A 26,370-nucleotide genomic window follows, 5' to 3' on the forward strand; every position below is an offset into this window, starting at 1 on the left:
CGAGTTTTAACCAAAAGGTCTTTTATCCTTGCAGAGTAGCTCTAGATGGCAGGGTATGCCATACAGAACTGTATCATATCTACTTCACAGTGCGATGATTGCTGAATCAGTGATGGAGAAAATGCCTTTTCCCGATGTTTGTGATCAGGAGTAACATCTTTTATCTTTAACAGACGCACCGGTGTGAATAATTTATGGGTAAAGAGGCAAGATACAAACTTAAGTCGAATATCGAGTTCCTCCAGTCGATATTTTTATATCATATGTCGGCTTTTTGGTCAGCATTTCTAAAAATCGAACTAACGAACAACACTCGCCTAAATTAATGCTTTCCTTGTTTTTGTCCTGGTTGTCGAAATAAACCTAGCGGTATTTTACGTGATTTTATTCTTTTTGTTAGATTTTGCCTTTTTTCTGATGCACTGTTAAAGAAATTTGTTCACATTATATACCACAGTTCATTATTTGTAGCATAGTATTAGAGTAACGACGTATGTTTACTGAAATTATTTGTCAGTACCTATCAGTATAGCGGTTTTAAGTTAGTTTTATGCTGTCAAAACATACATTTGTCTTAGTTAGTCCCCTTTGTTACTTCTACGCCTTTTGCTTGTCGTTGTAAATAAAGTTATTTTTGCTTCATTTTATTAGTGGTTACCTTTTCTCAACGCCAAGGTTTGTGCTAAAAAAAAAAGAATTCAAACTATAGGTTATACTGTTCTTAATGTATTTCTAAAGACTTTACAATAAAATTAGAGATACTTTAAAACTCAAAGAATTCGCAAAAAAGACAAAATACATAAAGAAGGCCGTTAAATTGCCGATAAGACATTTTCTATACATGCTGATGTGGTGGCGATATTACAAAAACACGATGTGAGAAGGTGACCAGACAGTACAACATTGATGATATATATTGTCGTGCTGACGCATTGTGTTTCCTTGATATCGCGTCATTTTGCCTTTTTAAGAATTTCGATGGATCTGGAATGCTATATCAACTTCGTAACCGTGCAAATCGCATAAAATAAAAAAAAATATTTCTATAGAAAAACAAGGCAGTATATAACACATTTATAAGTTTTTATCTTTATTATTTGAACAAACCATTTTTAAACGATCGAATATTTCAATCCACAAGGAAACATAGGAATTCACTCTTATAACTTATATAATATGTGTTATTGTTGTTTTTCATTAATAAATATGCAAACAACTCATTTCGATTAAAATGATACCGGTAAGGGTTCGGAATTTTAAAAATAAATGCAAGTGAGCGTAAAATTACAGTATTTCAAATGAGACACGGTGTTCTGTTTTTGTCTCAGATAAATAGATTGTCTTGCAACCGCACCGATTCAAAGATTTGGAGCGTATAACGGGCACTGTACGCGGTCACAAAACAAGCGGGTATATGCTGCGAGGGCATGCTGGACGGGCTGTTTTCGAATTCCCAATTATTCTAAAATACTCGCCGTCCAGGGCCAGTTCGCCCTTTATGACTAATAATATTTAGTTCAACACTCGATACTTTACCTTTTTGACGATAATATACTTATTTGTTATTGTATTGATTAGCGGCACGATCGGGCCTTATTTGACATATTATATCTTCATAAGTGGTGTATAAATGCCATGGAAAATCAACTGGGATTCACTGCCCCAAAAGCGATATTTTACATTGATATAACATTTAATATGCAAGTATATATAAACAAATACTACAATTATTATAATATTAGATACGATTGGTAAATGCCTACTAAAATTTTTACAAATTATATATTTTCTTAAGGAGCATGAGCATATAATTTAAAAGTAAATACATTTGTATTAACTTTATTAAGACTTAATTATAATTATAGTCAAACATGTTCAAATGACGTTTGGATAAGTATTTATAAGAGCCCAATTGTATTGGATCTTTTGCTGTAAGCTTTATAAGAGAAAACCTGCCTTAACAAAAACAATACATGTAATACAATATCATTATTCCTGAACCCCGGCATTATGATTATCTTACAATATACTTTACATTGTAAAAATATGTTTTTACAGTCCGTCTAAATATCCGTTGATATATATAAAGCTTGTATAGCCACCTGAGACCTTTGCTTCGCCCCATTAAATAGGATTAAAACTTTAAATACGAATGTAAGACACGGATTATTAAAATATATGAATAAATAGGAGTCACAGTTTAAGATAGAATGAATAAAGTACGCGCTTATAATATCAAATGTACTCATTTTAAGGCACTGGCAATATTCATAGATTCAAATATTTGAATTTTAATCCTTTGCACTGTAAAGAATATTGTAAGGTTATAGGTAAACACATTGAAATCAAGGACTCGGGTGGATTAAATGGATGGATTTTTTTTATGGTTTTAAGTAAGGTAAAATTTCTTATATCTCCTGTATATGTTGGCTTTTATTTTCAAATATTTATTCTGTAAATACAGGTCACTCTATCTATGTTACAGAAAATATTATCAAGATGTGTATATAATTTAAGTCTAGTTATTGCATGATAAAGTACAAAATTCTTTGTGCAGTATAAGCTGATAAAGAGAAAATTATTACAATATTTTAAAGTGGCATACCATGAGATTTACTTCACATGTAAGATTAAAGTATGGTTTGCATCAAATTTTAACGCTTAATACATATGTTACTATATATAGTAACGAAAATGAATGTGTTTTCAGTAGGTTATTGCTTTCACGCACTGATTATCACTTATCGGCCCGGGCCGAAAACTCATAATCATAATCCGCCCGGTGAACACGTGCGCGTGAAACCAGTAGCTACATAAAACGTCATCATGGACGTCATAATGGTCTGTCTCTGGTCTACACGGTAAACCGTGGTTTATCGCAGAATTACAATTCTTGGCTTAAAATAAGTAATAATACAGGACATGCACATATTTACTTTGGAGTCAGAGTTTCGAGTTTCAACAGTGTTCGAGTATGCGTTGTAAAACAGCATGATTCGCACCAATTTCGACGAAGTTGCGGGTTCTTCTCAGTGATAAGGTCATGACTGCTTTTCATAAACATAGATCTAGATATCTAGCTATTGATAATAAAATTGCAGTTTTTTTTTCATGAACTGGCTCAAATTATGTGTTTTTCCACATTTTAGAATGGCGGACCATTTGATGAGTTTGATACATAGGCTACATTACGAATTTAGATCTAATTAGCTCCTTACCGACAAGAAATTCTGTAGATCTAATTTGTCTAAGTGTGCAAGAATAAACACAAATTTTGAGACAAAACCCCAAACTATTTAGCCATTGAAGTCTAGCGACAGGAGTTGTAGTTCTACTCCCCTTGAGTAGTGCAACAAAACATATGTATTAAAGACATTAATACACGCTAGAGCCTGGCCGGGAGGTGATAATCGGCCCGGAATTCATAATGGCCCTCGGGCTAAAGCCCTCGGGCCATTATTCATTTTCCGGGCCGATTATCACCCCCCGGCCCGGCTCTGTCGTGTATTAACCTCTAAATAACTATCGAATAAGTTGCCCGCCCGTTTAGCGCAGTAGGTAGAGCGTTGGTCTACGGATCCCGAGGTCGTGAGCTCGATCCTCTGGTGGGGGCGTATGTTCTCCGTGACTATTTGATAAACGACATTGTGTCAGAAATCATTAGTCCCCCACCTCTGATTCAATACATGTGGGGAAGTTGGCAGTTACTTGCGGAGAACAGGTTTTCGTGCTGGTACAGAATCCAGGAACACTGGTTAGGTTAACTGCCCGCCGTTACATGACTGAACTACTGTTGAAAAAGGGCGTTAAACCCAAAACAAACAAACAAACAAACGAATAAATTGTTTCTCTATTTATATATGAGTGATAACTTGGGTCTTTTGCGCTCTATATTTTTTTTCTATTCGCAAAAGGTGGTTTCAGTGTTCCGTTTGAACCATCGCATTTTATTTTTTTCTCCACAAACTCTCCACAAACACAATGCTCGAAACCACAATCATGATAAATATTGAAACTACTATTATAAAAACACGAAACCTTACGATGATGAAAGTCGAAAAGCCGAAGCTACCATTGTGGAAATCAAAATCACGGTGGTGAAAGTGCGAAATTTTATCATTTTTTCATCATTTTTGTTTCGTGATTTCGATTTTCATCATCTGAATTTCGTGATTTCGATTCTCATCATCGCAGTTTTGTGATTTCGATTTTCCTCATCGCAGTTTCGAGTTTTCACCACTGTAATCTATACTTACGCCATTGTGGATTCGATTTCATCATCATAGTTTTGAATTTTCACCGCCGTAATTTAGACTTATGCCATTGTGGTTTCAATTTCAATCGTCGTAGTTTCGTGATTTTGACTTTCGCGGTATGGGATTCAGAACTGAAAAAAGCGTGATATCCAAACGGAACACCGTAGGAGTTTGACATGTAAAATGAGCATATTCAGTTTAGGAACATCAAATGGATCTTTTTTTTTTATAACTGATAGATATTACCCAACAGTAAACCAAGTATATATAAAAAGTGAATACATATACTTCTTCCCTGAAAAAAAACTTTTATTTGTAAGCTTTGATGTGCATAGTGATTTACATTTATTTATATAGATACTCGCATAATTTGTTCCTTCTTCGTTAATTACATAATATGATAATAATTATGTTATGCTGGCATTTGAAAGAGTTTAATGTTCTTGTAAACATTTTTGCTCTGATATAATGTCACCATCATTTTTATTGTATGCTTTACCACATGGATCAAAGACCCTCTGGAAAAGGAGAATGAATAAGACACGTGACGAGTGACTAATATATAAGTACTGCCCAAACTACTTCGTATCTACTTTAGGGGCCTCCGTGGTCGAGTGACTAAGGTCACCTACTTTAAATCACTTGCCCTTTACTATGAGGTTTAGGGTGTAGAATTATTCGTGTGTGGAAGCTTGACTAATGGATGATGGTCTTCGTCTACCATCAAAAGCTAGAAACGTCGCCATATGAGCTAAACTTTGTTGCCGTGAATCTTAACCCAACATAAACCGTTTACGTACAAATAATAGTCCTTTTAGATATTTTAATATGAGGCGTGCTCCTTTCAATATTTTTTTTTAGAAAAAAATCATTTAATTCAGAAAAAAAGATGAGAAAAATGAACTTTGTTAGAAGCACTAACTAGACTTCATATATGTCTACAGTATTTTTAGTGATTGATAAAATGTTTAGATCCTTTAATCCGTCGAACTATTAGTACGAATGCACGTAAAAGAGACTCAAATAAATAAATGAATTTATAATACGTCCCTTTTCGTGGGCATAATTATGATACATATACGATAAAAAAATCCATAATTGATTTGCTGTGACAAGCGTATATTGTGACAGTTTGGCACAAGTTTTTATTTATCAAAGTCTTGTTCATAAAGGAAACAGATACTATAACTTTGAGGTTGTTTCAAAAATATTTACATGTACAAATACCAGTGGAATGTCAAAACTATTACCAAACACCAGTGAAATGTTACACAAATGTCACATAACGTTGGGAAATATTTCATAAGCGCCTGTTCATATTTAATTTATTAAACGTGTTAAATAAATAAAATATTGCGAGGCTTTATGATGCTTTGTCGAGCATTTCATGATTAAAACAAAAAAGATGTTGAAAGGCAAAAATGTAAGTTACTTTTTATAACATGCTATTTTATCTAATCTATCATATCTAAAACATCAACATTTTTTTTCTTTCTTTCCCTGTTTTATTAAACAAATTAAACTCGACCAACGTTTTCTGTTATTGTAACGACGTCGACATTAAAGTCAGTTATATATAGAGGATATTTGTTTGTTTTGAATGAATATGGAATATAATTATCTCACTGAAAAATGAGAAAACTTCAAATATTTTCATGAGCGCGTAGCGCGAGTGAAAATGTGAAATTTTCTCACTTTACGGTGAGATATTATTCACGAAAAACAAAACCATTTTCTTTTTATTTTATGCTTAATTACGTTGCGATATGCATTTTGCAACACTTTTTAATCTCAGCGCATGAAACAGATGCAAAAAAATATGATGTCAGACGTCTTGTAACGTAAGAAAAACGTACACTACATAAAGTTCCATTTTATTTTATTTCTTGCTGCATAACGTTATGAATTGCGATAATCATTACAGTTTTAATCATGATTTAAGCATATAATTTAAAATTCATAACAACACTGTACAAGTAGATCGGCAAAGTTATATCATTTACTATGAGTGGTGACATGCAGTAAGTGAGATGGATTATATCTCACTAATTATTATAGGTTATTAGTCTAAGATTTGTATCGAGAAATATGCATGAGTTCTGCAGCGGAAATATTGCGCGATTTAAGGAGCGCAATGTTATTCCGCAAAAGAATCTTTTATCACATACGCATGTACACTTAAAGTTATTATATAAATGATATCAATTTTTTAGTGAGCGAAATTGAAAACTTCGTCGTTGAAGAACTTTTAAACGCGATGACATACATGAAACTTACGTCACAAATAACGTCACACACCCAATATGAAATTTGTACGTCAATATGGAAAATTATTTCATCAGTTAGTTAAGAAATAATATATCTCATCGGTGATTTGTCGCTGAATAAATCACTGTTTGGAGTTCAGATGCGAAGGAATTATATCACGAGGGCGTAGCCCGAGTGATATAATGCTACGCATCTGAACGACAAACAGTGATTTATTCAAGAGCAAATCACTAAATAAGATATATTATTTCGATTCTAACACGTTATCAAGGACTTTAAAGTACACCTTGTCGGCATGTATTAGATATTTGCCCGTTTTCAATCGGGTTCTTTTCCAGCGCGCCGATACGCCGCTTGACGCTATGACGTAATAGTTGTGACGTCAGAACAGTGAATTGTTGTTTAATAAATCACTGTCTCCAGCCTTCTTTGTTTAATAGGAAAATGAATCGGATCGTGTTAGAACATTAAGGAGGTAGGTTACCTTGTTACAAGGGTAAATTCAAATTAGTTGAACCGCAGCATCTTTTTGTATTTCGTGTAATATGAAGTTTCAACTGCTAAAATCTCAGTTTCGTTTGTCTCTGTCCCTTCAAGTTCAATTTTTACCCAGGTTTGAAGAACATGACCCTCCAAAGGTATTTCTTATTGAAAGAAGAAGGAAAATACGGATATTTAGCACTTTTCGGTGTATTTTAGTTTCATTGATATTCATAGAAGTCCGCATAATCTATAATTTTACTAGTATGCACGTTAGCTTTCTAATATAAGCTTTAAATGTATATGTCGCGGGGCTCGTGTTTCTATGGTAACGCATTTTCTCTCATTTTTAAACAATTATGTATAAAAATAGGGGTTTTCGACCGCTTCAGTGCCATTCTGTTAATGACCAACATGGAATATTTGGGTAATATTATTAGCAAAATACCAAGCACTATACATGGTACCTTATTTTTCTTAAAGTTTAAAGTAACCATGGCAACAGAGACGTTTAAAATGGCTTATATCTTGCTTTTTGACGTAATTTCTTATAAAATAATATTGAATAAGATTATCTTTCTAGTTGATGTAGCTTTAAAACATATTATTTCTAACGTAAGTTATATTTTCGTGTTATCTGCATTTATTCAAACAAATTTCTAAGCTTAGAATACTTACAGCAGTGCCCCTCGTCTGGCATTTTTCATGGAAAAATCGTTCAGCATGCTACTATTATTCTCATGGATATTGTTGAAATGAAAATAAAAAGCCGAAGCTGTGTTTCTTAAATAGACTAGTGTCAACGCTTTTGAATTTTACATTTAGATACATAGGTCACGGGCTTCGTTTCCATGGTAACATCAATTCATTATAAGAAACCACAATTTTTTACTGAAATTTGAACAATTTTAGATCTTAGTTTTAGTATATAAGTAACAAATATCAACGGAACCTGAAAAATAGGTATTACAAATGAAACTGCTAGATTTTTTATTTGAAAATGGCCGTAACAAGTAACTATTCCAAATAACATTGGTTACCATCATCCATTTTCTTACATTCCGCATAACATTTCAATATAACTACATAAAAGAAGCAAAATATTGATTATTATTCAGAGCAAAAGACTCCTAAAAAATATTTCAGCAAATAATGGTTATTTGAAAATAGTTTGAATAAAGAAAATGCACAGAATTACGTACTTTCAAGATAAAAGCTATTTATTTTGCGCGGTAACTGACACGTTACGTCATGACGTCAATGACGTCATTTTAAGGCAACATTGTTTTGAAGCGTTTCTGCGGCAATTTATTCATTATTTCTGCATTATTAAACCATAAAGCGTCAGATCGAAGACAGGTCTATGATTTGTTTTTAGAAGAATGAATATACAAACACATTTAGTTTGTCGTAAACGTCATCGTAAATCGTCACGTTAGCTTCCGGTTGGACATGCGCACATACAGATATAAAGGTAACCTACCTCCTTAAATAAACGTTATTACACTAGAGCATTACTAAAATGACGCAATGATTTCATTTTACTAACACGACGCGAAACATGCGATAAAATAATTTACGGTCTGTGTTAGGTTAAAAAGCAAACACAATCAAACAAACTTTTCGTAATATATAAGTTTTTTTCCTATTATTTAAGGCACAAGAGATGAATTAAAACGACCAGGTTTCTTAGCAAAGACTCAATAATGGAAGAACGCATTCACCCAGAACAATATAAGGGTAAGTCACCTATCAGTTAATTAGATATTAAAGGTACAGTATTATTTGTTTTAGAGTAAAATGTTCTCGACTCATTATTTAATCAGTTTTTAAATTAATCAGAATTCATACCTCTTTATAGTTGTTATTATCCACCTTTCGTTTTTATTATCTCCCTTTCGTGAAAAATGCAGATTTACCTTTACTAGCCAATAAAACTTATAGATTTTCTACCACTTTAAAAAAAATATATTTCTTATCACATTTGTAACTTTCTTAGCTTTATTTTCAAGAAATGTGTAATACAAAACATATTACAAGTTTTATTGTGAAAACTCAAGATTTTACAGAAATTTAAAGCCACCCATACTTATTTATTGGGCTTAATTTAGGTCCTGTGGTCATTTTACTGTACTGTACGGAATCCTGTTGGGGCCATTTATAATGCCGCCGCGGGGTCGACACAGGACAACGGGAAGTGACATCGCGACATTACAAAGTGACACCCGGAAATCGCAAACGACGGCAAACGCGACGGCGACATTATAAATGGCCCCAACAGGATTCCGTAGTAATGAGTTGAAACCGCGAAGCGGTTGAGGCCTATAACTACCGTATTTTTGAGCATGCAAGAATATCAACCGGACAGTTTTCACTGAAGACAGTGTAATTCGCCGTCTGAGAAACATAAAGGCTTTTACCCATTTTTTTCAGGCTAATCGACAGATTAGTAATTGATATAAACTGTTCTCTGAACCTTGTTCTACAGTCTGTTGATATTTCATACACATGTAAATACAATAAGGTTAAAGAATGCGTTATTTTATCATGAGAAAATATGCTTTTATGTCTGTTGACCCATCATGGCTAATTTGAAAAGTGAAAATGCGTTCCGTTTTAACATTTCAGAAAACCCCAGATCTGACCGAAGCGCATGAAAAAAATATGCCGATAAAATAGATTTCTCTTATTTATCTTTAAAATTACAATTGCACTCGTCAGTAATAAGACAGCGTTAGATCTGTTTGTATAGACACGCGATTTTCCCTACCTGTCCCTGTCTATGATTCGTCTAAAGAAAAGATTAGTTAAAACAATAATATTAAAAATGTTTTGAATTACTTCCCCTTATTCTCAAACTTTTCTTTGCTTTTAGAGTCTTTATAATGATAGATCTCATATTATTTATTTCCTATATTTAATATTATTTTTTAAATATTTTTAGACGATTGATTTAATATTGAGTCAAATTATTTGTTTAAGTTTATCTATTTTTTGTAAGTATAATTGTAGTAGATGTTATATATTGCTGTATTACCCTTGAGTAGCAGTGTACGAGGATTGAGAATCAACATGCAATCGTCGTGCATCTGCATACATTTAGGTTACATTTTGTTTCCAATAATTACCACTCAATGCGTAAAATTAAATAGAGCTATTTCAATACATATAATAACAAGATAAACATGAACATTCCCTGTGGATCGTATTTTTCCCCGATTTTAGCGGGACTTGAAGGTGACGCGTAACAACGTTAGGTAAGTTCCAGATTTGTATTTCAATTCTTGTTGAATTGAAGGAACGCCATGATGTAGAAATTTACTCAAATTTGTCTTAGAAAAAATGATTGAGATATAGTAAACATAAATAATGTTGGAGTTGAACTGTTAGAGATCTAATCACTTGGAGAATAGCGGCTGATACTCTAGTGAGCAGTAGGACCATAATGGCTCTTTTGTTTGATATATCTTTAAATGATGAGCGAAGTTTTGGAGCGCCGGGATCATATTTATGTATACTATGATTTTGTAGTTACTGTTGAATACAATTATAAAAATAAACATGGTTTCAAACATTGTAAGTTACTGATTAAGTCATACCTAAGCGGGAAAATTGCACTGTATATTGTTAACAACATAATGAAAGGTTTCAACCTTTCTGTGCTTTCAGTGCTTTGATTTTTAGTAAAATGGACATGTGTTTGCATTATTCTTTACTTAGATTCCGAAATATGGTTCATTTCGTCATTGATTAGGTACATATGGGTGCATTTTGTGCATTTAGTGACATTCTAAAGACAAAAAATGGCCCAGAAATCTCTGCAGAAATAGGCAGTGATTGTCAAAATTCAAACGTTGTCAAATTTCATGATTATTTTGCATTGGAAACACATTTTATAACATAAACAACACCTTTATGACAATCAAGACTGATTGTTATGTGTTCTGAGAAAAGTCTTATTTCAGCTCTTATAGATTGGTCAGTAATTCAAATCCTTCTACGTTTCATATAAAAAAAAACGATAACTTCAGGTCGTCCTTAGGTACCTTCATAGAACATCACTTTTCCCTATACTTACTTTTTAATAAAAGTTCCATCATAAATTAACGAAAATTTGAAAAGAAAATAGGGAATCGAATGGTACCTAGGGAAATGCCAGTGTTTTTTGGTCTGCTACCCTAAAGTGGCACATATTTGTTCTTGTACTCACAATAAACCCCAACTTTCGGTTTCAATATGCAAACTTGCCATCGTTGGAGTATCAACATGAAAGCTGTCTCATTTTATTAAGAACGTATTCTAGAGGTGAAAAGTGTGATTCAAGCACTAGTTCTTACAAGACTTTGCGCAAGAAATGAGAAAATTAGGATTAATATACCTAGCACATTTTGGACCGAATTACTGACCTTATATTGTCGCGTGTTGGTGGGGCGAGAATTAAAGTGGCACGAACAAGATCCCATACCTTATTCAATTTCAAATAATAGCACTTGATGTAGATGCAGTTAGCCGCTGAGATGTATCTATTAAATCAGTCTTTTCCCGCTAGAAATAATATTGTTTAGGTATTTATAACTTGCTTTTTCACATCTTTAAAAAGTTAATAATTTTAGTATATTACTTATATAATCTAATAGGAATTCTTGAATCATTCTTCTATTTATAGAATTTAAAGAAAAGCAAGTGTTTGATTTATTCGACAAGAATGGAGATGGCCATATCTCGGGTGCTGAGCTTGGAAATGTTCTTAGAGCTTTAGGCCAAAATCCAACTGAAAAAGAAGTCCAGAAAATTCTTAAAAGATTTGATAAGAACTGTAAGTATATAATACTACATGAAGTTTCTAATACGATTAACCGATTCTTAAAATCAAATTAACAGTATTTACACCATCTTGCTCCGAACACCACTAGTTTAATGTCCGATATCAACATTTTCAACTATAAAGGTTTTGTGAACAGAAGTGTTGGTCATTTATTACCGAGAGACTATCGTGCTATAGAACTAACTGGGTGATTTCTCTGCCGACATTTCTACAGCAGCTCTCCTGCATTTTCATTTCATTTTAAGGAACATGAACACTGTACATACAGGTTGGACATTTAAATCTTGTCACACGACTTCAACGGGATAAAGCAATACTTTCCAGCCACTCTCAACACAAGGTCGTATGATTCCTTATGGATACTTAGTTTATAGGCATTTGATATCTTTTTGTTCCCAGGTCCATCACCAATCTTTTTGTCTTCATGGATCATTGTAAGATCTCAATGTATGCTTTCATTCGACCGTCGAATGGATGTCAGTATGTGTAAAAGCAAGTGAATTCTTTTCTTCTTCTTTGAAAAAGCAGAATGATGCATTTTCAACCTTTCATAGATCAGGGTCTATATTTCCAAAATAGTCAACCAGTACATAGAGTAGCGTGATATGTGTTTGCCTGTGCCTCCTGATGTTATATGATCACAGAATGATAAAAAAAATCCGCTAGTAGTTTCTGCAAGACTTCCGTCTGAAGAAATTTTTCTCGAGGGGGAGAGGGGAGGGCGGGGGCATTCATGTAGCGAAGTATTAATTGGAAGCCAAAACTGGTTCATGTTTCCAAATGTCATTCCAGAGTAGATATTGATGCGGATGCGGGTTCTACCACCATTCACTTGTTCTTGTTCGGTAAAATACTTTACCAAATTAAAATTCAAACAATCAAATTATTTTGTATTTTCGATTTTTATCTGCTCGTCTAGGAAATATCCACGAAGTTTCAAAAGTTAGAATAAATATATCTTCGTTTTAGGTGACGAAAAGATACAGTATAATGAATATTTGGATATTCTGAAGGATTATTTAAAAGATCCCCAGATATTTGAAATAGAGTTGCGCGAAGCATTCCGAATATTTGACAGAGATCGGAATAACGATTTGAACTTCGCTGAACTCCGCAAAGCTTTGACATCATTAGGTGAACCTTTGACAGATTCAGAAGCAATTCAACTTTGTAAAATGATGGATGCTGATGGTGATAAAAAGGTTACTGTAGACGGTATGTGCTTTTTTTCGAAAAACACCGAACTTCTTGTGGCTCAGTGCACGGGCTCCCCATACTGAAAAAAAGCCGCTCTGTATCAGGAGTTTGTGTTAGCGTTTTTTTATCTGACATAAGATTTAGTTATTAAAGATATGAAAGTATCATATATCACAGATTAAAATTTAATGCGAGTGAAATAATGAAAAAGAACATAAGAAAATAATGTTTCCGGTTGGCTTTCTTTTAAGGAGGTGATCGGTGCGAGGAGTTTAATGTATCGAAGTGACAATTTACAATTTTTCAGCTCACTGTCCTTTATTATGTAAAAAGTCGTGTAAAATAATACTTGTGCAAAAGCAGGTTTAAGGTCAAGTACGAACACTTCAGGTTTATCTTTGTGTGATCAGTATTAATTTTAACTTCTTTATAGACTTTAAGTTACTACAAAATAAAAACAACAATAAATAAAACATGAAGTTTAATATAAATCATAATTCTCATGAGGCCGAGTTTAATTTACGATAACATTTTCTCTGCTATGCAACGATTGTACTTTACTAATGTCATTGATGTCTGCATTTTGATTCTTTCAGAGGCTGTAAAGTTCATGCTCCGATCATATGATGAGATTTTCGATGAGGAACAACAATGTAATACCCGTGGTAACATGTCACAAGTTCAGATATCAACAACGTAGCGAATGTACAGGATCCGAAATCTTTAAAAAAAACTATGCTGTAGCTCATATATAAATGAATATATGCTGTTTAAAAAACTTTTGACTTATATAATTTCGAAAAAAAAAAACATGTTATAATTATGTTTCCTAGGTTCAGTGATCCATTCTGAGAAACAATGGATAAACATGCAACTCAGCACAAGGCGATGTAAGTACACTCGGTTGTAAAAGATAAAACTATTGCAAAATATAAACATTCATTTATTTTTCTTTTTCGCTTCATTATAGGTTAGAAGGTAGTAAATGCCTCCGCTACTATTCTAAATGCAAAAATAATAAATTATAGCATTTCTAGCTTTTCACTTCTTGCGATATTACCATTTTCTTGAAGATTGTTCTTTAGGCAATCCAAAGATAACAATATAAAGCAAAGAAACCATGTTCACATAATGGAAACCCTAATATTTCGTAAGAAGACTTCAGGAAATACTTCCTTTACTTTCATTTTACCGTACAGCGTTGACCCAACTTTGAAGCAAATCGCATAGCTTAAAATCATCAACAGACATTCCTTTTTGCAACCAAGCGTCAATATAAATACAGCTTATATCTGGCATGAAAATGGCAAAAGTGGATTGCTGAAAATTTGCCCCATCCCACTCAATTGAAATGACACATGGAATAATATTTATGAAATGGACAATTGCAGCACCCCTCGCCCTATATTTTTTGTCCCCTAATGATTGTTTTGGAACGAAAGAGAAGATAATTATCTTAATGCAGTTATAGGTATAATGTTTGTAACATTTTAACAGACAAATGTTTATTCGAAGGAAAAGCAATGAGGGGCAAAGTCCTATTAACCAGGACTAGGCATGAAGTTGCACGTGGATTGGGGCGGGGCGGAGCAAATGTCAAGCTTACCATTTTTTCATTGTGAGGCAGATGTTCTACACTGAAATTATTCTGTTATCTAGGTGATTCAAACGTTTTCGTTTGAACATGGCGCACAAGTTATATTATGGCCATCCATTGTGTGCAGGTTCGATCGATGCACTGTGTATGTAACTCTCCAAAGACAACGTGTTTGGAAGGTTTGTGTTTCAATACGAAACAAACTGATAAAATACATCATCACTTTCTCCTACAGAAGCAAAATATATAGATATATTTGTCAGAAATTGTTCGTCTGGTTTTAAAGTAGTTTTAATCAAATGTTATTACCAAAATTGTTCAAATTATTTGGACTAGTAAAATATGGCCACAGGAGCTAGAACTAGTAGGATCGCACATTTATCGAAGTTTTGATTAAGAAACAGCACACAAAAAGGTCTCCCATGCGGCTTTAAATCATTCTTATTCGTCAAAAAATGTGCTGGCGGGCGTCGTCAATTAATTTTTTTTCTGTATACAGTAAAAATTTTATTACATTTCCATGTAATAAAAACTTTATAAATTCGTAATAATTTCACAAAATGTTCTATTCAGATTGTTCAAATTGATCTAGTTCGTCAAAAACGTGACAACATATAACTTTATGTATAAAATGTGCAATGACTGGCTCGATTTGATAACTAACAAGTTTGTTTAAATTAGCCAATTGTCAAAACACCCAGCACCAGAGGGCATGGTAAGCCTTTTTGTAAATGTGTATTGGAAACCAAAGTACTCTCCTTGTCAGATACTACTGTTTTTAAATAAATTCACATAATTATTTCTTTGGTGACCGTCTACCAAGACCGTTCATATTATTCAGACTTATCAAATACAACATGACTTGGAGAAATAAAATAGAAACTTCTTCAAAATTCGCTTGTCCTTTACAGACATATTCCTTGGGCAATCCTCTCTGAGTCAGTAAAAGCAATGTCTTAATTTTTAAAAGAAATGACATCACTGCTCGGAGGGTCTAAACAGAAAATTAATGTTCAGCGCAGGATGCTATGTTCGGCGCATGATCAACACATTGATTTAAAAACTTTAGTGCGGTAAGAATTGTTCTCAATTTGGTCTATAAAAACAAATAGACGGTAAAATTACCTTACTTGCCTTATCGTGTAATAAATGAAGTTTTCAAAGCTGATTTATAAGTAAGAGATAATACCTTATTTATGCAAGAGGCACAAAAGTGACCTTATTTATGCAAGAGGCACAAAAGTGACGGTCTAAAAGATAAGGAACTGAAACTAGATTACTGTACCGGACAAGTGGGGTATTGGACAAAATAATTTAAGAATGTGAAGCGAGTATCACATGACATACTTTCTGACGACGGCAAAATACGTGTCAGTGTAAAAACAGGAATGATATCGTTGTGCTATCACAAGAACATTCCGAAGCGAATGAATATTTTCAAATGCCAACAAAAGCAGCAGATTTTGAACAGAGGTTTATTTACAGCAAACCAACTGCAAATGAGAAGATATCAATGGAAGTAGTGATTTTGAAGAAATATATCAAACAATTCTGGGCGTTATTGACCCACTCGGAGAACATGGTCAGATTTTCTTGTAAAGGAGATGGTATTCGATAGTAGTAGCAAACAAAACGTGTATGTTATCTTCTCGTTTAAGACGTTGTCGATTGATTTTCAAAGACAACTACAATCATCCCAAAGGTGATATAAGCAGCACTTTACATTAAAGTTCTGAAAAGTTGGATACAAATTGAACACTTTGTTAGTGATAAATCTACTGAGAATAGGTCGGTAAAATACATTAAAAATAACAACAGTAGTTCCAATAAACTTCGGATAACCTGATATATGTTGGCTATTCAAGAATATAAGCATCTTCCATGCCTTACTTTGTCGGACAGAATGTTCCCTATCCCAGGAACAGCGTGGAATGAGAAACCAAGCTTTAGCGAGGTTTCTTATCCGTGCTGTACCGAGGGAAGGACAATCACCTGCGTTTCACAGGGACAGGCAACATGTAAGATTCTTTTTATTGCCTATCATGTTAAAAGATATTGTAAAATAAAACATGTTCGGCATTATGTATATTTTAAAGTGCGCGCGCTATTTTAGCCAATGTATTTCTCTAGGGAGCCAATGTATTTCTTTCGGGAAAGACAGGGATACAAAGATAATTGTCTACTTGCCCGCTGGGTAGGCAAGAACACCTTTCCTTCCCTACCAACTGAGTACAACAATCAGATCACGTGCTGGGGACAGGTATTCTTATCTTTCCCTAATGAATTACCTAGTATAATATTGCGTGTACACGCCTTTATTTCCTTTTGTCAACTTCTTCAGACTAAGTAGATGTGTTCTACATACTTTACGCTATTGATTGGATACTTACAGGTTCGAGCCTCGGCGCAGTATCTTAACTCGTTTTAGGTCATAGGACATCTCGCGCGTCTTACTATGCGTAGATGGGTTCTGAACAGAAACGAAACCCTTTTTATAAGTTGAAAAATACATTACAATTTTTTTTTATATGGTAGTATGTATGGACATATATTTTTTAGACTTACAATATATGTCATGTGTTTACAAATCGGATAGAAATATCCGTCCCGAGGGCACCTGAGCATTGGGCGGTAATGAGGCTTGCCGAATTACCGCCCATGCGCAGGTGGCCAGGAACGGATATTTTTTTATCCGATTCGTAAACACATGACTGATATTTTTTCTTGCATATCGTATACATTCTTGCATTTCATTCTGGCAGATTATTTTTTTTTTTGCATACCGTATTTAACAAATAATAGGTAGAAATACTTATGTAGCACTCTTTCTTATAGTAGAGAATGAACACAAAGCGCGGGAAATTAACGTCCGTAAGCAGAAGTGACGTCATGATGTTTTGCGTCACACAATAACAAAGTTCCACTTTAGTTTTATCGTTTGTAGCGTGACGTTATGTTCTTACGGAAAACTGAGGTATTTTGAATCGAGAAATATACTATAAGGAACAAAGGGAAACTATCAAGGTACCTGCTTTTTTCGTATTTTACATAAACAATATATTATCAGTGCATGAACCACTAGTTGTCATTAACAACACGAGAGTCATCTGGCATGGGGGTGCCAGATGGGTTTTCCCGGCATGGGTAAAATCACCGGAAACGCCAGTCCGATGCCATGGTGGTTCTAGACCGATCACATGAGTTTCGACGCTCAGACAAATACTACTACACATGTTCTTGCAAGCCATCACCACCAGCGGCCATCACTTTTCACAAATCATAGTGTCAACAGTCTCCCTGAAATGTCTTTTGTATTCAATTGTTTTGACAAAACATTTAGAGAACATAAGTCATGGTAACTTTGTTTTTACCATATCAGTATGCCATAAACAACATACAAAGAACAGTCTGTATATAATTTGAGTGGTCGAATGACGTTCTCTCTTCACTGTACAGAAACTACTTCCTCGCTGCTAGATATGCCATGCTAAACTTCTGGCGAATGTTCTCAAATTCATCACTGACTGGAAATACATTCACGTTTCCGTAAAGTTGGCTTGTAAAGCAGATCATTTGGGCCAACTTTTTGACCTCGCTTAAAACCCTGTCTCCACTTTGATGCTAAGTGGCTAAATTATGATAAAACAATAAAACAGTTACCTCGGGAACGCTATCAAATGTTATTGCGTTACATACATAACAGAATGAAACGGCAGAAATGAGCCACCATATAATTTATATTATTTGTTTATATGCTTTATTGTTTAACTCCGCAAAGCGGGGCAATATACGCTTGAAGTACTAGATTAGAGGAGGAAGAAGTGAAATTTAAAGAAACATTTTTGGGGTTGTATGTAAAAGGTTTGGGAGGGGCTGGCGGAGTGTGTTATGTGTCGGTTGATTGGGGTTATGGTGTTTTGTGCGACGGTGGTGACGGAAGACTAGGGCACAAGAAATGAAATAATTGGTCAGGATGGGGAGGTTAATTTGTGTGTTTGGCGTTACGTGCATTGTTGCACTGATTAAATCTTTGTCTAATCACAAGCCATCTATGTTCCATGTTTATGAATAGTTTAATTTGAAGTTTTTCTCTGTGCACAAAATGTAAAGGGCCTACCTTTTGGGGTGTGCGAGTCAGAGGGGATAAAATGTGGCGGTTGGTGTTGGCTAGGGGTTTTTGTGCGGCGGCGGTGTCTGAAGTGTTTGTTTGTGGGTGGAGAGTGGGAGGGGGCTAATTATGTATATGTGAGGAGAGTAGAGTGGATTTCCACTGCGCAAATCGTCTTATTACTACCAACCTATATCCAAAGTTTAAGGTCAATACCTTGAATATTTGCTCTGGAAACAAAATACAAAGGACAGCTTTTACATTTGAACTAAGTTTGTGACATTGAACTTTGACCTACCAATCAAGTTAATTGGCTCTGTACATCGTCTCATTGCCTTCTATTTATATGCCGAGTTTGAAGTCAATATTTTGCACGGGTTTGAAGTTATGCTCATGACACAAAATATAATAGATCTGACCTCTTGCTATGACATTTGGCTTACCGATCTGGTGCATGCGCTCTGAACATAAATATAGTCCCATCGCATCCTACCTATATGCCAAGATTGAAGTCAGTCCCTTCAATGGCTATTAAGCTATGCTCAAGACACGAATTATGATGTGCGAACAGACGCACTCGTCATCACATAATATGTCATTGGTGTATTTAACTTCAAAATATAAAAACACAACTTGACTTCTAATGATGATGTTTTGCTATATCTTTCATTATAGGTAAAGAAGGCGTAATGAGCAGGATTTTTGCAAACAAGTTGCATCCTTGAAAATATATTTTAATAATAGCAAAATTTGATCATCACCCGAAGTACAGTTATTGGAAAGGTCAAATCCACACTTTTTACGCAAATGGCATCGAAAATCACGGTTTAGCCTAGCCCTAAATAGTTGTAATGTTGCCCCTTTTACGGCGATTAATTTAGTTTCGGGTGTCCATTTAATTCAAAAATTGTTTGTCCTTTTTTTATTATTATTTTTCATTTAATTTAACAGGCCCGTTGACACCTGCACGGTGATATAATTTACTAGGATGCATTTAGACTAGCTTACTTTATGCAAAAATCATGTCAAAATCTTTCTACGAAGTTATTATGTTTCGAGCGGAATGAATAAGTAGTGTGTAATAAAATGTTCCTTAGTATTAAAGAAAAACACTAGAATTACCATATAACTATATTTTACTGTAAAATGAGCGAAAAAAGTACGGGGATCTCCGACATCACGTTGACATTATTTCCTATTAAATTATCCGTTACGGAGCAATAATATATTTACGCTTTGCCACGGAACGCGCATATATGTAAAGGTGTTTTTACAGAACGTGATCGCGAGAATCTCCGAGAGTTTGTTAACACATATTGACCACCCCAAAACGTGTCAAGAACAGCAAGTTTATGCTAGAATTTTATTCTGCGGTTAAAGAAATATATACAACGATAAGCTTATCGAGAAAATGATTTGCAGACTTTAAAATCTAACACTGCACTCATTTCTGCGCTTGTAATTTGAATTGAAACCGCGAAATAGTTTCAATTTCGATTTTGAAGTTTGAATTTCATATGAGTGTTAAGATTCTAAGGTTGTCTTTTTGGCGATGCTAGGAAAAGAATATGGACTGAGTACACTGACCTCAGTTCACAAATAAGGTCACCAGGTAAGGTTTAGCTTAGTTTGCGTGGCAAAGAGAAGTATGAACGGAAAAGCTAAGAGAAATGTTTTCTCACATTGGGACTATATTATGTGCTGAAACACGAGCATCAAGAGCTTCTAATAACAATGTACCCCAGTATGCAGGAAACCGTAGAAATGAATCAGTTGCACAAAGTGATGCCATTTCTGACCCCTTTTCCATATCAAGGCAACAGAATTCAAGACCTCCGCCGTCGAACCGTGGTTAGCGCAGGTGAGCTCCCATGGTACGATCACCAAAGACTGTCTGGATACGAAACCAAGCGTCCAATGAAAAACAATCTCAGTCGATGCAGAAGATCCCCAACCATCTTCATCCCACCCCGCCCCAACTTCCCTTTTTACGCGTAGTTTTTGTGCATCAAAATTTCACATAGAACTGCTTGCTTTTAGAGAGAAATAAGTAATAACAAAAAAGTTTACAACAACGTAAATTTCATTTTGAGAGTATTCTAATTTTGAAAGCCATTTTTCGATTTCTTTCCGATTTTTATTGTCACAATTATATACTTGAATGCATGTTACACACAAAAATGCGTAACGAAAAAATGATACTTCTTTTTAAACATTATACTCGTTCTCTCCTCCATAGATTTTCTTTTAATTTTCTGAAAATGTTCTTTAATGTTTTTGAATAAATAGGGTTATAAAATGTCTTGACTACCAGGTTCATTTTCAAACTACGGTGCTATAAAAAAGTAAGTTTATGCACTGTTAAAACGTTACATTTTTTTCCAGCGTTTTGCAACCGAATTCACATTGTCTATTTGTAGAATTTATTTGCAGTCGTTATTTACCGGCTTGTTGCATTATTACATAATCTTTGTATTTGGTTAAAACCCCTTTATATATTAAAAATTCCCTGGAATATGTAGATGTTTTCGAGACCGACAACAATTTATTCATTTAGTGTTCGTACACTTTTAACATCTGACGTTAACTTCATGTCGTTTTGACTGTGCATATTTCGACCAACTTAAAAAGTCAGAATTAGCCGGGAATAATAATGTTTTGCTTTTCGGTTCTATGCCCGTTTTCGACAAAATTTTATTTTTTACAAGCACTTAACTGTTTTTCCACAGTAATTTATAACTGTCTCATTGAAAAATATTAGTCAGGAATAGGGTGACCGTACCGGACACCAAACATGATCGTTTGATTGACGGGCGAACGCTCCAACCAGTGTGCCATTCGGTCCGACATGAGGGGTAGGGGTAATTTTGGACTGAGTGAATTAGACAGACTAAATTTTAAGAATCAGTTGTGTTTGAAGTTTTGAAATTGGAATTATTTTAAAATGTGAATTGCAGATATTTGTTTACCACGGTTTAAAATGTTCATTTAAAATGATGAAGGTTAATTTGTGATCGTGGGAATGGGTGTTTATGCCTAGGTTGAATTAAAAATTATTTTTTGTTCCATGTTAAAAATATGCTTGTATTTTTTACGTTTGAAACATACAACAATAGAATATGATTAAAAAATATTGAAGTTAGCAGTAAATTGTTAAAACTTGAAACTTCATTGTAATCACTACCCTCCCGTTTATTCATACTAATTTTTTACCGTTTTTATAGAGTTGTTTTTAAAACAAACTCTGAGTGGTCATGTTTCGGGAGACCCGGCGTAAAAGTTTGGAAACGGCACCGATCTATCATACCTTATACTTCAGTTCAATTATCTCTAAAATTGAAAATGACAGCAATTTACCAGATATATCCAGCTATGATATTAACGTTATTCGAATTTGAAAAAAAGATACACATACTGATAACTATGGAACAATATTAAGGCAAAAATTGCATATTGCCTTCTTGCGTACACGTGTCTCTGTCTGACAAGTTGACTGCTTGATTTTGACATTCGGAATCCCATCTTGCATTCTTACATATACATGCCTTTATTTGATATTCAGTTTGATTTGATCTTGCCTGCTTCATATATTCGTCTCGCTTTCGGACATGCTGTAATCTGATATACTACTTCATCATATTGACTTGTGGTTCCGTACATCGTACCTTCTTGGACCGTCAATGGTGTATACTTGTTGATGAAGATAACATCTAGCTATCGGAACATGCTATAATCTGACATACTACTTCGTCATACTCAACTTTTGGTTACTTACATCGTGCCTTCTTGGAGCGTCAATGGTGTATACTTTTTGGTGAAAACAACTTAAGCGGTTTCTTAACAAGGAGCTGGGTTATGCAAGGAGCTGGGTTATGAATTAATTTCAATGCGTTCTTAAATACTTGTTCAGGTGGAGATAACCCCTTTGTACGGAAACACACGAACTATATCGAGAGTGTTAAGACTACACGTCCGGTAACCGGACTAACACCATATATTCCTATTTGAATCCAAGTGAAATAAGTATTTTTTTTCGAGACTCTACCTTTAATCGGATATATAAATAGCGCGCTACAAATAGCCTACAGAACAGAATTATGTCAACACCTGTGTACTAGTCCAAATAATTACACGTTCATGTATACACATGTATTGTTTTATGTTTGTGACGCTGACTGGCAATCTAAATGGGGATATTGCCCATATGAAAAAAATATCACAATATTTCCTAGGATCGCGTCAAATTAGTTGGACTAGGGGTGACCGGGGATAGTTGTTACATGGGGTAGGTTGTTACATTGCAAATATTGAAGTGATGACGCATCATATAAAGTCACAGATTATGCTACTGTTACTTATTCAAAGGAGACATGATATTGAACATTTTGAGAAATGTGAGTACACTTTTAGCTATAATTCAGTTAATTTCAAATGTAAACAAACGTTTGACCTCACCCAACCTATTGCCATATGGGGCTGATAAAACACAAATATTCATTCCATTTTCTAGAGAGTTTACGTAGGGGAGGTTTGGGGGGAGCGGAGTGGCAAGCCCGATCCAGTGCTAGATAACCCGTATCCTACCTCCTTCCTTCTCCCATCTCCTTCCTCCGCTCGGCTGAAAAGTTTCAGAGGAAATTCCGAAATAGATTTGGGCAAAATATTGTAAGTGTATGTTCGTTTGCAACGCCGTTTTTCAGCAGTATTTCAGTTAAGTAACAGCGGACAGTTAACCTAACCAGTGGATTCTGTACCAGTACAAACCTGATCTCCACAAGTAACTGCCAACTTCCCCACATGAATCAGAAATGGGGGACGAATGATATCAGACACGTCGTTTATCAAATCGTCACGGAGAACATACCCCCCGCCTGTGGATCGAACTCACAAACCCAAGATTAGTAGATTTGTGCTATAATCCCTATAAGTATTGAGCTAAATGAGTGAGTTTTGGGGAGAAACTGCTTGATTTGAAAGAAACTTGGTGAGGACAAAGGATGTTACTAAAGTGTTTTAGAGAAAATAGTCAGCATTTTCAGATTAACATTACAAGGACTTTTTCACTGTCTTTTTAGTGTTAATAAAATATATAATATACACAATTACATGTAATATGTCAGTGTGCACATTTTGATTAACATTTCGCTACTGTAGGACATTTTCTTATCTGAAACCTGCCATGAATATCTGTCAAATTTTCTTTGTGCCTTTGAATTTTGGTGTTTTACAGTACCTGATATCAGAGCACTGTGGTCAGCATTTGTCTCACGTGAACTGTGGATACATTTGGATCATGTTCATTTGCTGGTGTTTTGATATCTACAAGGTGTGTATGTTTATAAATGTGTTTAAGTCTTTAGATAATTCTAAAAAGAACGAACGTTTTAAGCATTTTGCATTTGTTAAGTATGCGTTTGTTAAGTATTGCTTTAATGAATATCTTAACAGCATTTAGTTTTGTTATGGTGAAAAAAGTAAAAATGGCCATACTGAAGGATGAATAATATCAAAATATCATTTTATACCCCCGCTTCGAAACGGGACGTATTATGTGATCACTAAAGTTGTCCGCTTTCTAACTTGAGCAGTTCTTATCCAACGTTACAGTGTATCTTGGCATCATATCTCGTTTGGCAGTCAGCTGGATTATCCCAGTGTCTGTTGTATTACGGCCGATGGATTACTAAAACTTCAAAAAAGAAACTGACAGACTGAGTTACTTAGGTACTCTTTATCCAATGTTCACCAGCCTTGTCACAAAGTTATGAGCATAAAATCTCAGACAAATTCGATAACCTAATAATACTCTAAGGCACTCTTGAATAATAGCCCTTTAACAAGAAAATCGCAATATTGGCATCTTGTCCCTCGTTTATCATATCCAATCTTAATCAAACTTAGGCATAATGTTTATGGGCATGTTATATTGGCCAAGTTCAATAACAAACAGTATAGTCCTCGAGGCTCTGGAATCCGTCAACATTTAGAAAACCGACAACTAGTCTGCTGAATAGGAATAGTACTCAAAAATCAAAAGTAATGTTCTGTGACGGGTGTATATTGTGACAGTTTGGCTCTCATGTTTAACTAGTATTGAGAAAATAAAAATGATTAACCATTGAAACATTTTAATGTTAATGAAAAAAATGTACAGCTTAATTTCTTCTATTTTTATCACATTTCAGTTCTAGCGGCACAAGTTTCTATATATTTTATTCTCTAAAGTGTGTTTTAGTGAAACAAAATCTTCTGAATATGAACGGCGTCACTGTGGAAATGTTGTTTTTTTCTAACTATTTAAAAAAAATGAAATAAATCTGGAGGCATGTAACTGAAATCACTGTTTCTTGCTTCTGTACCGGTTCTTGCTGTTTTCCGTTTCTTAACATGGACTGCATTAGAAAAGCCCGTATGCATTTTCTAACTTTCGAAAAAAATGAAATAAAGCTGGGGGTCTGTAATTTATTCGCTCAACAGTGTTTCTCTGGGTTCTGTACCGGTACTTAATGTTCTCCGCTCCTAACATAACTGTATTAAAGGTAGAGGCTGAATGACTATATTTGTGCATAGCTTTGTGATACGAACACACCAAAGTCACTTTTATCAGGTATAAAGGAATCAGTTCGGAAAAACATGTTTCTTTATGATATGACAAGTTCCGTATTACCATGTCCCATTTGTTCTTTTTATTCCTCCAATTGAAATGAATCTTCATATACAACATCAGCATGAAGTGGACATTTGCATATTATCGAGACTTCTATATCCGGTTATTTATTCTGGAGTTATTGCCAATGTGAGGGAGACTTTAAGTTTGTCCTTTTTCAGTATGTTGTCGAGTAATGATTAACTCCTCTTCCTGTTATTTTCTTCTTCAGAGCAGACGGCAACAGAATTGGAGGTTACCAACGAGCAGCAACACAAAAAAAAACTATGAAAAACAAATGAAATTAAAACAACGTGAAATCATATTGAATCATGGCACTGGCTTCCAGATGGTTCGACAACAAAAAAAGATTTTTGAGCTCACCAGAGCACAAAGTGCTCAAGGTGAGCTATTGTGAATGACCGGTGTTAGTCTTGCGTCGTGCGTCAACATCTGCATTGTGAACACTCTGGAGGCCACATTTGTGACTCAATCTTTATGAAACTTTGACAGATTGTTAGTCTTGATGATCTCAAGGTCAAGTTTGAAACTGGGTTATGTGGGGTCAAAAACTAGGTCACCAGATCAGATCAAAGGAAAAGCTTGTGAACACTCTAGAGACCACATTTTTACCTTATCTTTATGAAACTTGGTCAGATTGTTAGTCTTGATGATCTCTAGGTCAAGTTTGAAACTGATATATGTGGGGTCAAAAACTAGGTCAGTATGTCAGGTCAAAGGAAAAGCTTTTGAACACTCTAGAGACCACATTTTTGACCCAATCTTTAGGAAACTTGGTCAGAATGTTAATCTTGATGATCTCTGGGTCAAGATCGAAACTGGGTCACGTAGGTTCAAAAACTAGATCAGTATGTCAGATAAAAAAATGCTTGTGACCACTTTAGAGACCACATTTGTAACCCAATCTTTATGAAACTTTGTCAGAATGTTAGCCTTGATGATCTCTAGGTAAAGTTCGAAACTGGGTCATGT

General features: G+C 34.7%; 1 protein-coding gene across 3 annotated transcripts; it reads left to right on the top strand.

Annotated features, from left to right (window-relative positions):
* The first annotated feature begins 2,259 nt into the window (after positions 1-2,259).
* On the top strand, positions 2,260-14,062 carry LOC123540738 (neo-calmodulin-like). 3 transcript variants are annotated; one of them, XM_045325986.2, is made up of 5 exons: positions 2,260-2,398; positions 8,662-8,744; positions 11,671-11,820; positions 12,799-13,044; positions 13,623-14,062. In XM_045325986.2, the coding sequence occupies exons 2-5, from the start codon at positions 8,711-8,713 to the stop codon at positions 13,724-13,726; spliced, it is 534 nt and encodes a 177-aa protein (XP_045181921.2). In that variant the 5' UTR covers positions 2,260-2,398; positions 8,662-8,710; the 3' UTR covers positions 13,727-14,062. The 3 variants fall into 3 exon arrangements, with proteins under 3 accessions (XP_045181921.2, XP_045181922.2, XP_045181923.2); XM_045325987.2 differs by having other exon boundaries at positions 2,320-2,393; XM_045325988.2 differs by lacking the exon at positions 2,260-2,398 and adding an exon at positions 5,580-5,679.
* The last annotated feature ends 12,308 nt before the right edge of the window (positions 14,063-26,370 follow it).

The sequence above is a fragment of the Mercenaria mercenaria genome, chromosome 16 (assembly GCF_021730395.1).
Source record: "Mercenaria mercenaria strain notata chromosome 16, MADL_Memer_1, whole genome shotgun sequence".
Classification (NCBI taxonomy): domain Eukaryota; kingdom Metazoa; phylum Mollusca; class Bivalvia; order Venerida; family Veneridae; genus Mercenaria; species Mercenaria mercenaria.